The following is a 13,326-nucleotide window of genomic DNA, read 5'->3' as shown; positions in this document are numbered from 1 at the left end:
TTTTTGGTCCGTTCTAACTTATATAATAATACCCCCAACATATAATGTAGGTTATAAACGTTCACAGTCCATAAAGACATATTCGTAAAGATAATTGTTTGTTTTTATAAGAAATGCATGCCAACCTACTTTTTTATGGAAGAAGTGCCGAAATGTATAGGTAGATATTATAAATACTTTCCCTCAACTAATGCGTGATAAAAATATGACGTCGTGGTCAAAGTAGTTCATTATTGGTTGTAGACACAAACATTATTATTCTCTCTCCCAAAAAATTGGTCTTTCAAAATTTTAAACATTTTGTCAAAGAATATTATTTTTTGTTCTCACAAATTTCAAATATTAACCACCTACGATGGAGGGTGTACTAAGTATGTTATGTCATTTGCAACTTCTCGATTTTTTATACCACACGATTTATTTTATTCAATTTTAATTAATGTCCTATGAATTTTTAGTATTACAAATGAGCCGTACAGGTCTAGGGTTTGGGATATCCCCCAATAATGGTAGTGCCTGAGTGAAGGTATTTTTGAAGGTTTACAATCCAATTAACTGTTAATTGACAGTTAGTGTTTCCCAAGGGTAGACAACTTCTATGGACAGAACTCATATAGCATATAGGTCTAAATTGTTGTTTACGCCCAGCGTAACGGAACCTCTGAATATTCCATATTTTGATGTTTTTAGGCACATGTCATTTCTTTTGTAACAGTTGAAATCACGATACAGATATTAAAGCTTTGACGTAGAGCTGTGAGGTATATCGGTCCACGTTTTCGTATTGGCTCCATATAACGCTACCTCCCGATATTCGGAATTTAGATGATTTTAGCCATATTCTTCCACGTAATCCAATTTTTTTTTACTAAAATATTTTTACCGTTTTACCTTTGGTGGCAGAAAACTGTCTGTATAGGTTCAATTTTAACTATAGCTCTCACATAGCCGTACTCTCGGATATATTGTTTATTTACGCCAAATTTTATATTGGATTAGTCTTACATTTTGTATGTGTCGTTCGTAATGGGTTCTAGCTCCGGTGGCAAAATATTGTATATATAGGTTGACGTTTCCTATATCGTCCATGCCTTACCTGCCAATATTCGATAATTTTAGCCCGATTTATTTCTACGATTTTTTTTTGGAATTTGGTATTAATAGCTTGTAATCTCCTCTGTCAACATGCCTACTTTCAGATATTTGGTATTTTTACGATTTAGACCACATTCTTATTTATCGATTTTTTTTTTTCAATTCGATATTCGTAGTTCGTAATGGTGTCAAAACATTGTCCATATTGGTCCAAGATTTCCATATAACGGTACCCACCGATATTCTGTATATTCAGAATCCTAGCCACAATTTTCTAATTAATTCTAATTTTTTATTTGCATTTTATATTTTCTCCTAATTCCTTACTTTAGGGAATGTAACTAACTTTAGCAATACAAAATAGTATACTTCAATCAAATATTTTTAATATTTAATATTTTACAACGTTATGGGATTTTTTTAGTTCTCAGAGAAAAAAAATATTTAATTTTACATTTATCACCACTTACATCTCACGGTTTTCTTTTGAGCTCTTTTGGGATATTCCATTGTAAAAATTTAAAAATTTTCTTAAATAATTTTATTTCACTTTTTGTAATTTATTCCTATCTAATTTAATTATAACCTCTTAATTATTTTAATTTAAATTAATTTTCCTTTTTTAAAGAGGCCTTCTCATTTAAAACCAACTAGCTACAATATTATGTTTCACTTTAAAGACTCGCTTGCATTTAACTCCATTTTCGGACAACAGAAAATTTTTCACTTCATTTTTTCGTTTTTTTTATGCGACCGCACTTTTCTTCGTTATTTGCTTCAATGGCAAAACACTAAACTGGCTGATGGCCATGCTTTCAACACTTTTTTTCCACGAAATACCAAAAGTATGCCACACTTGTTGTTTATTTATTTATTTTTTCTTGTTCGCGTTGAAAACTATGCTTCAATATTTGTTTTTACGCGCGTACTCTATGTTGCAAAAACAACAAAAAAATTGAAAAGGACTATTTTTTTCTTGGTTACGTTCAAAAAGGAACTCTATTAGGATTTTTGTTTTTTTTTTCTGTTTCAAAAAATTAAAATTCGTTTCACCTTTGTTCAGAGTGCGCTCCAGGTTCGCTATGTTCTGTTCGATGTCAAGTAGCATCTGTTGATCATCGTCCAAACTTTGTGTGCTGCAACTTATGTTGTGCTGCTGCTGTATGGAGCGTATCAGGTTGGTTGGCTCAAAGTTGCCTGAAGCATCATCGGGAGATACATATTTCGCTTCGAAAACAACAAGGACCTGAAATGAATGAGAAAAGGAAAAAAGAAGAGCATGAGTACCAATAGAAACAAATACAACAGGCATAGAAAGGCAGCACAAAAGCCCATACAAAAATAAGAGCGGGAAATTGTGTTCAACAGAACCCCGCCAGTCTCCTTTGAAGTTAAAAGGATTTTCATGGCAATAGAGTAATGGTTCCCATAGTAATACCCTGCAAATTGAGCAGGGGCTGGGGTGTGCTGAGTGTGGAGAGTGAATCAACAGTTTGTTTACATTGCGCACAACAAGGGTTTTCCATTTCATTTTCTCTTTTTTAGCCGTTATGAATACTCTCTTCGTGTTCTCTTTAATGTAATTTTCTCTCATTTCCCAAAGGACATGGGTGCCTCTATGTGCATGTGTGTGTGTGTTTGCGTTTTGTTATGGTTATATTTATTCATTTCACCAGCTTCTATTACTCCCAGCATTTATGGGTATTTTGAATTTTTGCCGGGATAAGGTCATTGTTGAAAGCTATGCTTTCTTCTTCTCCTTGACTTTTTCATTAACATGGATAGAGCTTGTTTACTCTACTGGCGGGCGGTGAGGTGGAAGGGGGGACGTTAACTACCCAACATTGTAAAATCATGTACTTCAGGTGTCTACTAGATTCCCGGAGTTACACGGAGTATGACGACGTTTATTAATGTTTCCAACCTTGTGCTCTTCTCAAGGGAATTCCCTCCCTCCCACCAAAGAGTAGTTGAGATATTGTATAGTTAGATGTGTGTGAGTGTGTTGGGGTCACCAGCAAGCAACAGGTTAGAAGTTAATGACAATTTGCCATAGTTGGTTTTTGTTCGTGTTCTCGTTGTTGTTGTTGTTGCTACTGCTAATTTTACTTCCTCATATTGTGTGACTTTATACCAAGCATGTGATTTATGACCGGCCACAAACAAAAAGAGAACACATTTTTATGGTATCTTCTTTGTTCGTTCGCCATGTTATGTTGGGTTCTGAGGCAAAAGGTAAATCCAGAAACAATGTTGGTTTTTTATTGGACAATTCACAAGGATAATTTGAGCTAATTTGTTATGAGCATAGATTAAGAGTAATGACGGTAAATTCGAATGACATCAAAGTTAAGGTTGTTTAAATTTCTTGCCACAAAGCACGGAGGATTGAATTTGACATTTGAAGGAACCTACTTTTTATTTACTCATAATATAATAATTTTATGGCCATGTTTTTGACTAGGGGTTTTCGGTGAGCTCTTTCAGAAAATTTTGTCAGCTTTCTGGTATCTGCTACCATTTTCGAGATATATACCCTACACCACATAGTGGTAAGGGTACTATGACATTGTGCATTTGTAGGAAGCGAGATAGACCCAGATTTATTTTTTTAAGTCTATTTATGCATGTCAGTCCGTCCTTCTGTCCGCCCATCAGTCCATGTATTTTTGCGAACAAAATGCAGGTCGCATTTATTATTCGATTGAGACGCAATTTTTCAAACAACCGATTTCGGGTTAATTGTGCACTAAATGACCAATATCAGTCCAAATGACCAGAATTTTAGCACATCCTACCAAATTCAACCAGAAGCAAGTACAGAAGAAAATCGGTTCAGATATAGCTATAGTTCCCAAATATATGTTTTATCCGCTTTGGGGTTTTAAGTCCACCACGTTCGTAATATGCACTCCACAAAAATTATATCTGGTAACAAATATCAGGTACATCCCAGAAATACCTCTGCCAAATTGTATCAAGATCGTTTCAGATTTGGATACAGCCCCCATATATATCTTCAAACGACTTCGGGTTAATTGTGCATCAAATGGCTGTTATTGTCCAAATGACCTGAATTTTGGTACATCCTTCGAAATTTGGAGAAAACCGGTTCAGATATAGCTATGGCTCCCTCATATGTGTTTCATCCGATTTGGTGTTTCAGTCCCCCACATTCCCAATATGCATTCGAAAACAATGATATTTGGTGCCAAATATCAGCTGCAGCCCAGAAATACCTCAGGCGAATTTTATCAAGATCGTTTCAGATTTGGTTACAGCTCCCATATATACAGGGTGGGATGAAAAAAAAAAACTGCAACCAAATTCAGACTGCTGTCATTTCTAAGCCACTCGTCCAACAGCGGTTAAAATTATTCCAGTGACAGCTCACTATATTGTTTACAAGCGTACAATAGCATTTGGGTGAGAATTTTTCAGAAAAAAAGTTATTCGTGTTGGAATTCAAGCGTGATAGTGTGATTTCTTTATATTTGGCTGGAAAACAACAAGTGGCTATCGTTAGAGCACTCCAATATTAAAATGTGAACAAATCTTTTGTGTCTCGTACCATCGCTCGTTACCGTGACATTGGTAGCATAGCCCGACGTCAAGGAAGTGGAAGGAAGAAAACAGCAACATCAGCAGAAATGGTTCGAAAAGTAATGAAGCGAATTGATCGAAATCCGCGACGCAGTGGCCGAAAAATGGCTCGTGAGCTGAACATATCGCAATATCCCAATCGGCAAATATTGAAAAATGAGCTCGGGGTAAAGCCAATGAGATTCCAAAAAGTGCAAGAACTTACACCGCAACAGAAAAAAATATACTCAAAAGAGTTAAAGATTTGCTTCGCTTGGCCGAAAGTGGTGAACTGCCGAATTTGGGTTTCTCCGATGAGTAAACATTCGTTGTCCAGCAGTTTTTAAACAAACAAAATGACTTACCAAAGAGGTCAGCTGAAAATGTGCCATGGTGATGGTGTGGGCCGCCATAATAGCCAATGGTCGCTCTCCGCTCGTATTAGTCGACCGTAACATCAGAATAAATGCCGAATATTATCGCGAAAATATTCTGGAGGGTGTATCAAAGCCTTGAGAACGCAAACATTTTGGCAGCAGACCTTAGACATTCCAACAGTACTCAGCACCATCGCACTCAGCACGCGCCACCCAAGAATGGTTACAAAATGAGGTTCCTCGCTTCATTTCCAGCGCACAATGGCCACCAAAATCTCAAGATACCAATCCGTTGGACTATTGTGTCTGGAGTATTTTGGAAAGCAAGGTTGGCACTAAAAGTATCAAAGTGTCAATCACCTCAAGCAAGCGCTTCGCCGGGAATGGGCCAAAATACCGCAAAGCAACATTTGGGCAGCGTGTGACGGTTTCATTGGCCGTTTGAAGGCCATATATCGTGTCAAAGCTGAACAAATCTAAACTTATTCTGAAATTTGATGCTATTTCCGACATTTTTTTGCTTTCATTCAATAAAATTAAAAAAATGTAAAAATTATTTCCTTTGACTTTGTTGTAGTTTTATATCTCACCCTGTAAATGCACACCACCAACAAATATCTGTGTTTGAGATCAGTGATCTGAATATCAGATTTTAGATTTTTATCTCTATCCCCTCATCCAATACCAAATATAGTACCATTTAGTTCTTTTCGAATAATTATTATACACATTTCCGAAACCACGAAGAAGCACTATATTTTCACCCAATACCAAGTTGTAGCAAATATAGTAATATTTAGTACTGTTCGTACATATGTAGTACACATTTTCTAAAACCACCTCTTTATCGCAAACCCACCACCAACAGGGACGCCAATACAAAATTTCAAAATCCCAACTCCATGCGTTCACGCTTAACGAAAATGTTTCAAATTTAGCACTATTTTGTATAGTTCGCACACTTAGTACTCATTTCCAAAATCATCTTCAATATCAAATTTATTTTCCAACCTTGATTCTCATACAAAATTTTAAGTTTTTAGCTTTCTCCATTTACATTATACCAAGTGATACCAATTTTGTACCATTTTAGAACTTTTCGTAACCTTAAACCATTTTAGAACTTTTCGTAACTAAAGTTCGAATTTCCAAAAATCCCTTGGAACATCTATCCTACACTCCATTGGAGACTCTCATTCCAAATTTCAGCCCATTCTGTGGTCATTCCGTTTGTACAATACAAAGTATTCATTACATTTTAGTGCTTTTCGTGCACTTTTAGTACGAATTTCAGGAAATCCAGCCAAATTAAGAGAAATATACCAAATTAAGATCGACTTCAAAATAGGCACAACATTCGGTTCAAATAGATCCACAACTTTCAGTGCCTCCGCAAAAGAAGCTCAGCATTAAAAAATTTAAATATTATAAAAATCAAATTACCTACCCGATTTTGTATTTGGGTTAGGCCAGGAGGGAATTTGGTTTCACTCTATGAATGGATTTTTATTTTGAGTTATTATAAATTTGCCGATTTTCAATTTTCCGATTTTCTACCAAATTTGCATACATAAAATGTTTACCAATATGTAGATCAATCCCACTCTAGTTGGTAGCTTCCAAATAAAAAATAAAACAAAATCTCATATAGAAAGCCAAGGGAGTTCCGGATAGATTAAAACTTTATTTATCGCAATAATTTTTCAAGGTTATAAACATGGTCTATATACACAAGCTACTTCTGGCATATTACCCCAAAAAAAAATTAAAACAAACAATCATATACCACATAAAAAATTAAGGGAGTCATAGAATCGCAATCTTCTACAAGGCTTTAAGTTCGGGATAAAACTACAATATCTAGGTGTTTTATAAGTGCTAACTTTATTTGTTTACTAAGTGGATTAGAGTCTTTCACAGTATTAGAGTTTTTTTTTTTTGTCATGTAGCGGTTATATAAATTTCCACATGGCGGAAGTTTTCAAACATTCGTTAAGTGCTAAAAATTCCCTTAATATGCTATTTCAATTAACTTTTAAGAAATCGAAGTATAGCCATTTTTGGTGGAGAATGCGGTGAGAACCTTCAGAAGATTGAAAATCATATCGCAACGTAGAAATTTTTCCGAGAGTCCAAGATGAACAATAGCAACAATTTGCTATATTACAAATAAGTTGATTGGAAAATGTATTCGAAACATTCAATCGGGAATGGAATGTGGGTGTGTAATATTTTCTCATGTCTTTATTGTCCCAGCTTGCCAAAATAAGTCCAAATTACGGCCAAATTTAGTTTCTATTGTAGTATAATAAGATTACGACCAGTTATATTGTTGTAGTGTATAAAATTTGAAATGTTATTATTCGTAGATTTATTGCTCACCACATAACTTCATCACTTTAAAAGAGTCACCAAAGAAATAACAGTTTTCTCGGCTTGGGTATCCTAAATTGTCAGTCCGACTGCCATTCTAAGCTACTGCCAATATACACACAAACACAAAACGTGCAGACACCTACACCTACCGTAGCTGGGTCTTTTAAATGCTCGTGTGCAAAAAGTTAACATTTCTAAAGTGTCGTCTGTCGCTTATGTCCGTTGGCATTTCGTTTCTTTGGTTAACTAACCAAACAAACCAACAAACAAAAGGACGATTTCGACCATGACGACAACGACTGCAGCTATGTTAACAATAGCATTCAGTGGACAAAACCAAAGCCAACTCTCAGCGGAGGCTGGCTGGCTGGCTGGTTGGCTGGCGGGCTGACTGACTGGCTAATGACGCGGAAAATAAAGACGACATGCGAACGACAATCGTCCATTGTGCAATGACATGAAAAATGAAACTGTTAAAGGTTAGAGCAATTGTTCTTAAACTTTCGAATTAAAAGATTACAAATCTCAAATGTCCATAGAAACGAGGAAAAGGAAATAAATAAATGAAGGAGAATGCGAATGCGAATGCTGGTAATTTCTTGGAAGAGAATAGAATTTCTTACAAAAGAGTAAGGACAATTGGAAATAGGACACTGTAAATTGTAAAATAAACACGCGACACGCCGTAATAGGACTAAGGGATGGTATAATACGTTTAACGAGTCTTCTATGCATTTTCAGGATTCCAGCTTTATCCCTTCACCCAATACCCAATTTTGTACCACTTAATAATTTTCCAATAATTATAGTACATATTTCCAAAAACACCTCCACAACTTCAGCACAGACATCAACAGTGACATCTATATCAAATTTCAGAATTTCAGTTATATTCCTTTACCCAATACCAAAATTATTACTTTTCATACAAGTATAGTACCCATTTCCAAAACCACTACAAGATCTCAATTCCAGATACCAAGAGGAATCTCAATATCAAATTTGAGGATTCCTCCCATATCCCTTCATCCAATACCAAATTTAGTATCAGTTATTACTTTTTGTACAAATATAGGTCGCATTTCTGAATCACCGAATCACCTAATACCAAATTTAGGACAATTTAGTACTTTTCGTAAAAAAAGGGCGCATTTGAAAAACCATTACCAGAAGTCAATAAAGATCTCTAAATTTCCGGATTCCAGCTCTATCTCTTCACTTAATACTCACTTAGTACTTGTCGTACAAATATAGAGCGCATTTTCAAACCACCGCCAAATCTCAAACACAAATACCATCAGTAATCTAAATATAAAATTGCACACTTTTATCTCTATACCAGATATAGTACAATTTGGTACTTTTCGGACAATTACAGTACACACTTCCGAAACCACCTCCATATGTGCAGGCTACACATACCACACAGCGACCCTAATACCAAATTTCAGTTTTCAAGCACTATCCGTTCACACTATACCAAACTGTGCCAATTTAGTACTGTTTAGTACCTTTCATACAATTATAGTACACATTTCCAAAATCACGTCTATATCTTAACTACAAACACCAGCAATGACTTTAATATCAAATTTCAAGATTTCAGTTCTATCGGTTTACACAAATACAAATTGTACAGAATTTAGTACACAAAAGTACGCATTTCCAAAACTTCCTACATGCCTACACTCCAAATTTCCAAAAACCCCTCCATACCTCAATCATACAATTTTATTTACAAATGTCAGAAATCCAGCTCTATCGGTTGACTACAATTCAAATTTGTACCAAATTTAGTACCATTTAGTAAAAAAATTGCGAGTTTCCAAAGCTTCCTACATACACCTATCCTACACTCCCATAGTAATCCCAATTCCAAATTTCAGGATAACAGCCCTGCCCCTTCGCCAGATACAATCTAAATTTAGTACCATGTAGTTCGCATTAGTACGATTTCCAAATTTTTATTCATATCCCAATCCTACACTGCAACAGTATTCCCAATTCTAAATTTCAGGTATACAGCCCTATCATTTTGTCCAAATACAAATTGTATCAAGTTTAGTACACATTTCCTACAATCCAACGGTAATTTGAATTCCAAATTTCCAAATTCCAGCTCTCACCCAAATCCACAATTTGAATTTAGTACATTTTGGTACATATAAGTATAACTTTATTTATTTATTTTCAAATTTATTACCACTTTGTACACATTAGTACAAATTTCCATAATTACCTTCTTTATACAATCCAAAAGGAATCTTATTTTCAAATTTCAGGATTCTAAATCTATCGGTACTCCCAAATCTTAAATTGCACTAAATTTAGTATAATTTAGTACACATAAGTACGAATGTCCAAACTACCTTCATCACCCAATCTTACACTAACACAGTAATCCCAATTCCAAATTTTAGAGTTCCAGCTAATTCGGTTCTCTCAAATCCAAACTATACCCAATTTAGTACCATTTGGTACACATAAGTACGAGTTTCCAAAACGACCACAATTTCCCAATTATACTTTCCGACTGAAATCTTATGTCCAAAATTTCCGAATACTAACATTATTAGTTCACTTAAATCCAAATTGTACCAAACTTAGTATCATTGTACCAAATGTTGTACAGATAAGTAAGAATTTCCAAAACTACGTACACACCTCAGTCCTACAAAGCAATATCTTATATCTAAGCCTGAGCATTCCAGCTCTGTCAGCCAAAATCGAAATTGTATCAAGTTTAGTACCATTTAGTACTTTTCATGCACATAAGTACACATTTCGATAACTACTTCCATATCCCAAACCTTCACCCCTCAGTAATGCTAATATCAAATTTTAGGATTGCATTTCTATCCGTTCCTCCAAATTGGAATTGTACTAAATTTAGTACTTTTCGTATACATGAGTACCCACTTCTAAAACTACCTCCTTTCATCGACCCTACTCCTTAACCTTGATTTCTATTCCAAATTTCAAGTTTTTAGCTCTAAGCGTTCAAAAGATACGAAATGGTACCAAATATAGTACATTTTAGTACTTTTCGTACACTGTAGCGTGAATTTTCAGAAATCTTTTGATACATTCAGCATCACTGACACTCATTCCAAATTTCTTTACTGGTTCGTCAAATACAAAGTGTACCATATTTTGTACATTTTTGTACTTTTCGTACCGTTGAAGTAGAATTTTGCAAAGCCCAGTCTTATCTGACACCTTCGAACCATAAGCTTCATCAGTGCCTCCATTCCAAATTTCTAGCTCTATTGGTTCGTCAAATACAAAGGGTACCATATTTGGTACCTTTTTGGTATTTTTCGTTGGGTTCAAGTACGAATTTCCTAAAATCCAACCTTATCTGACACCTTCGGACCAAGAGTGCCCCTCATCTAAAATTTCAAAATTCTAGCAACAGCTGTTTTATCTGGAAGTTGATGAATAATTAGGTTAGTCAGTCAGTCAATTACTTTACTCTTTTTTAGAGCGGCTATACTTTGAAATCAGAGAGAACTAATATTTGGAAGGTATATTAAACTTTTAATTGATTTCCATTGATTTTTACGGAGGCAGAGGTATTTCTGAGCTGTGTCAGGTACTCAAATCACTAATTAATACTATAACGGCTGTTCAATCACCAGCTAAGCCAATCAACCTTTGCTCCTTTCCATCAAAGAGTTCAGTTAACACTCCATGCCCCCTTAGTGACCTTTAACTATGCAACCGGAATAGACAACAACCTTCGGGCACTAGCATCGATCAAACATTGTTGCAGGTCGGTCACGCAATAACAATTCAAAACACTTTCCAGCTAAACGTAACCACCGCTGGTTTTCAACTTCAAGTTTCTTTATCGCGCCACAAACAACAAACTTGGCGTAACAAAAGTTTATTAATCGTTTAAAGTTGCTTTCCTCGTTTTGTTTATTTAATGTAAAAGTTGATTCCCTTGTATCCTATTCCCATTTGGTTTTGTCTACTTTGCTTCGCTTTGATGTTTTGTTCTATTTATGTGTTCGCATTTTTCTCCTCTTAGGATGGGTTGGTTTTCCCGTTTTCCTACAGCGACAACAACAGCACCATTATCTGCTGATGTCAATGTCATTTAAAAAAAAAGTTCTTTAATTTTTAATGAAGAAAATACGAGATATGTTATTCTTGTGCCATATTGTGTTGTGTTTTGTTGTTGCCCTTTTGGGGGTATCGCATTATTTAATGCGACCCACAATTGGGACATTTGAGAAACATGAAATGGATTTTTGCCATTTTTTTGTCTTTATGTTATAGAATATCAATACATTTTTGGCTGGAAATTTAAGCGACAACAGCAGGCGGAGGGGCAGAACGTATGATACCATAGACGACAGGGCGGGGGTAGAACGTATGATACCATAGACGAAATTGTGCTGTTTTCGTATACAGTTATTATTGTTTAAAGACAGACAATGAGAGTTAGGAGTTGGACTAATGCCTGTCTACGAAATTTCGATGAAACCTCGTGTTAGAGTCTGGTTACCTAAGATGGAGTGCGGTGACTCAAAACTTCTAGATTGTCAGGTGGATGTGAGTAAAAATGTCTCGATAGACCACTTGTCAGCACAGGTCCAACGTTTGATGTACAGGGTGAGATAAAAAACCAGTAAAGAAAGTCTTAAAGTCGTTCGGGGCCGACTTTATGATACCCTACACCACTTTGCTAATATAGTAGAGCCTCGCATAACAATTAAAAGTTTTTATAGGAGAATTCAATCATACACGCTATGAATATAAATATAATTTAAAGTTCAAAGGACTAAATATGCCGAAGCATTTGTATCATTTAAATTCGGGCTTGTATTTCCCATTTGGTGCACAATTAATTTGAAATCGGATAAAGATATATATGGGAGCTATATCCAAATCAGAACCGATCTCGATAAAATTTGGCAAAGATATTTCTGAGCTGTATTTGATATATTTCCCTAATCATAGTTGTTACGGAGTGCATATTACGGCTGTGGGTAACAAATATAACAAATCGGATGAACAATATATATAGGAGCTTCAGCTATAACTGAACCGACCTTCACCAAATTTGACATACTAGCTTCTTGATCCAATTCGATCGTAAGTGCCAAATTCCATTCCATTTAGGCAAATATTAGACGTTTGGTGCACAATAAAAGGTAAATCGGACGAAGTTATATATGGGAGCTACATTCAAATCTGAACAGATCTCGATAAAATTTAGTAAATGTATTTCTGAGCTGTATTTGATATATTTTCTCAAATATTGTTGTTGTAGAGTGCATATTACGGCTGCAGAGGACAAAAATAACAAAATCGGATGAACAATATAGCTATAGCTTTCAGGCCTAATTTGGTTGTATGTGCAAAATTTCATACTATTCGGGCTGATATTACACGTTTTGTGTACAATAAAAGGAATCGGACGAAGATATATATGGGAGGTATATCTAAATTTTTACCGATTATCTCCAATTTCAATAGCGGTCGTCCTTCATCTGGATAGGGCAATAAATGCGAACTGTACTTTGTTTACAAAAAAAACATGGACTGGCGGACGGACGGACGGGCATGCATAAATCGACTAAAAAAATGTCGAAAATAGTAACAAATTTTAGAATAAGTTTAGATTTGTTCGAATTGGTCACCTTTGGCACGAATTGTGGCCAATGAAACCGTTACACGCTGCCCGAATGTTGCTCTGCGGTATTCTGGTCCATTCCCGGCGAAGCGCTTGCTTGAGGTGATCGACACTTTGGAATTTGAAAGTGCCAGCATTCCTTTCTAAAATACTCCAGACACAATAGTCCAATGGATTGGTATCCCGAGATTTTGGAGGCCATTGCGCGCTGAAAATGAAGCGAGGAACCTAATTTTGTTACCATTCTTA

The 13,326-nt window shown here is 35.6% G+C and overlaps 1 protein-coding gene across 1 annotated transcript in view; it reads right to left on the bottom strand.

Annotated features, from left to right (window-relative positions):
* LOC101893069 (otoferlin-like) overlaps window positions 1–13,326 on the bottom strand; it is a 159,852-nt gene that overhangs the window by 73,590 nt on the left and 72,936 nt on the right. Inside the window, exon 5 of the mRNA XM_059122189.1 lies at window positions 2,149–2,341. Coding sequence (XP_058978172.1) covers window positions 2,149–2,341 — 193 coding nt within the window. The remainder of the gene's footprint in view (window positions 1–2,148; window positions 2,342–13,326) is intronic.

Source organism: Musca domestica, unplaced genomic scaffold (assembly GCF_030504385.1).
Source record: "Musca domestica strain aabys unplaced genomic scaffold, Musca_domestica.polishedcontigs.V.1.1 2, whole genome shotgun sequence".
NCBI classification, from domain to species: Eukaryota; Metazoa; Arthropoda; class Insecta; order Diptera; family Muscidae; genus Musca; species Musca domestica.
The sequence above is the reverse complement of the archived record's forward strand: the minus strand, read 5'-3'. Positions and strand labels throughout refer to the sequence as shown.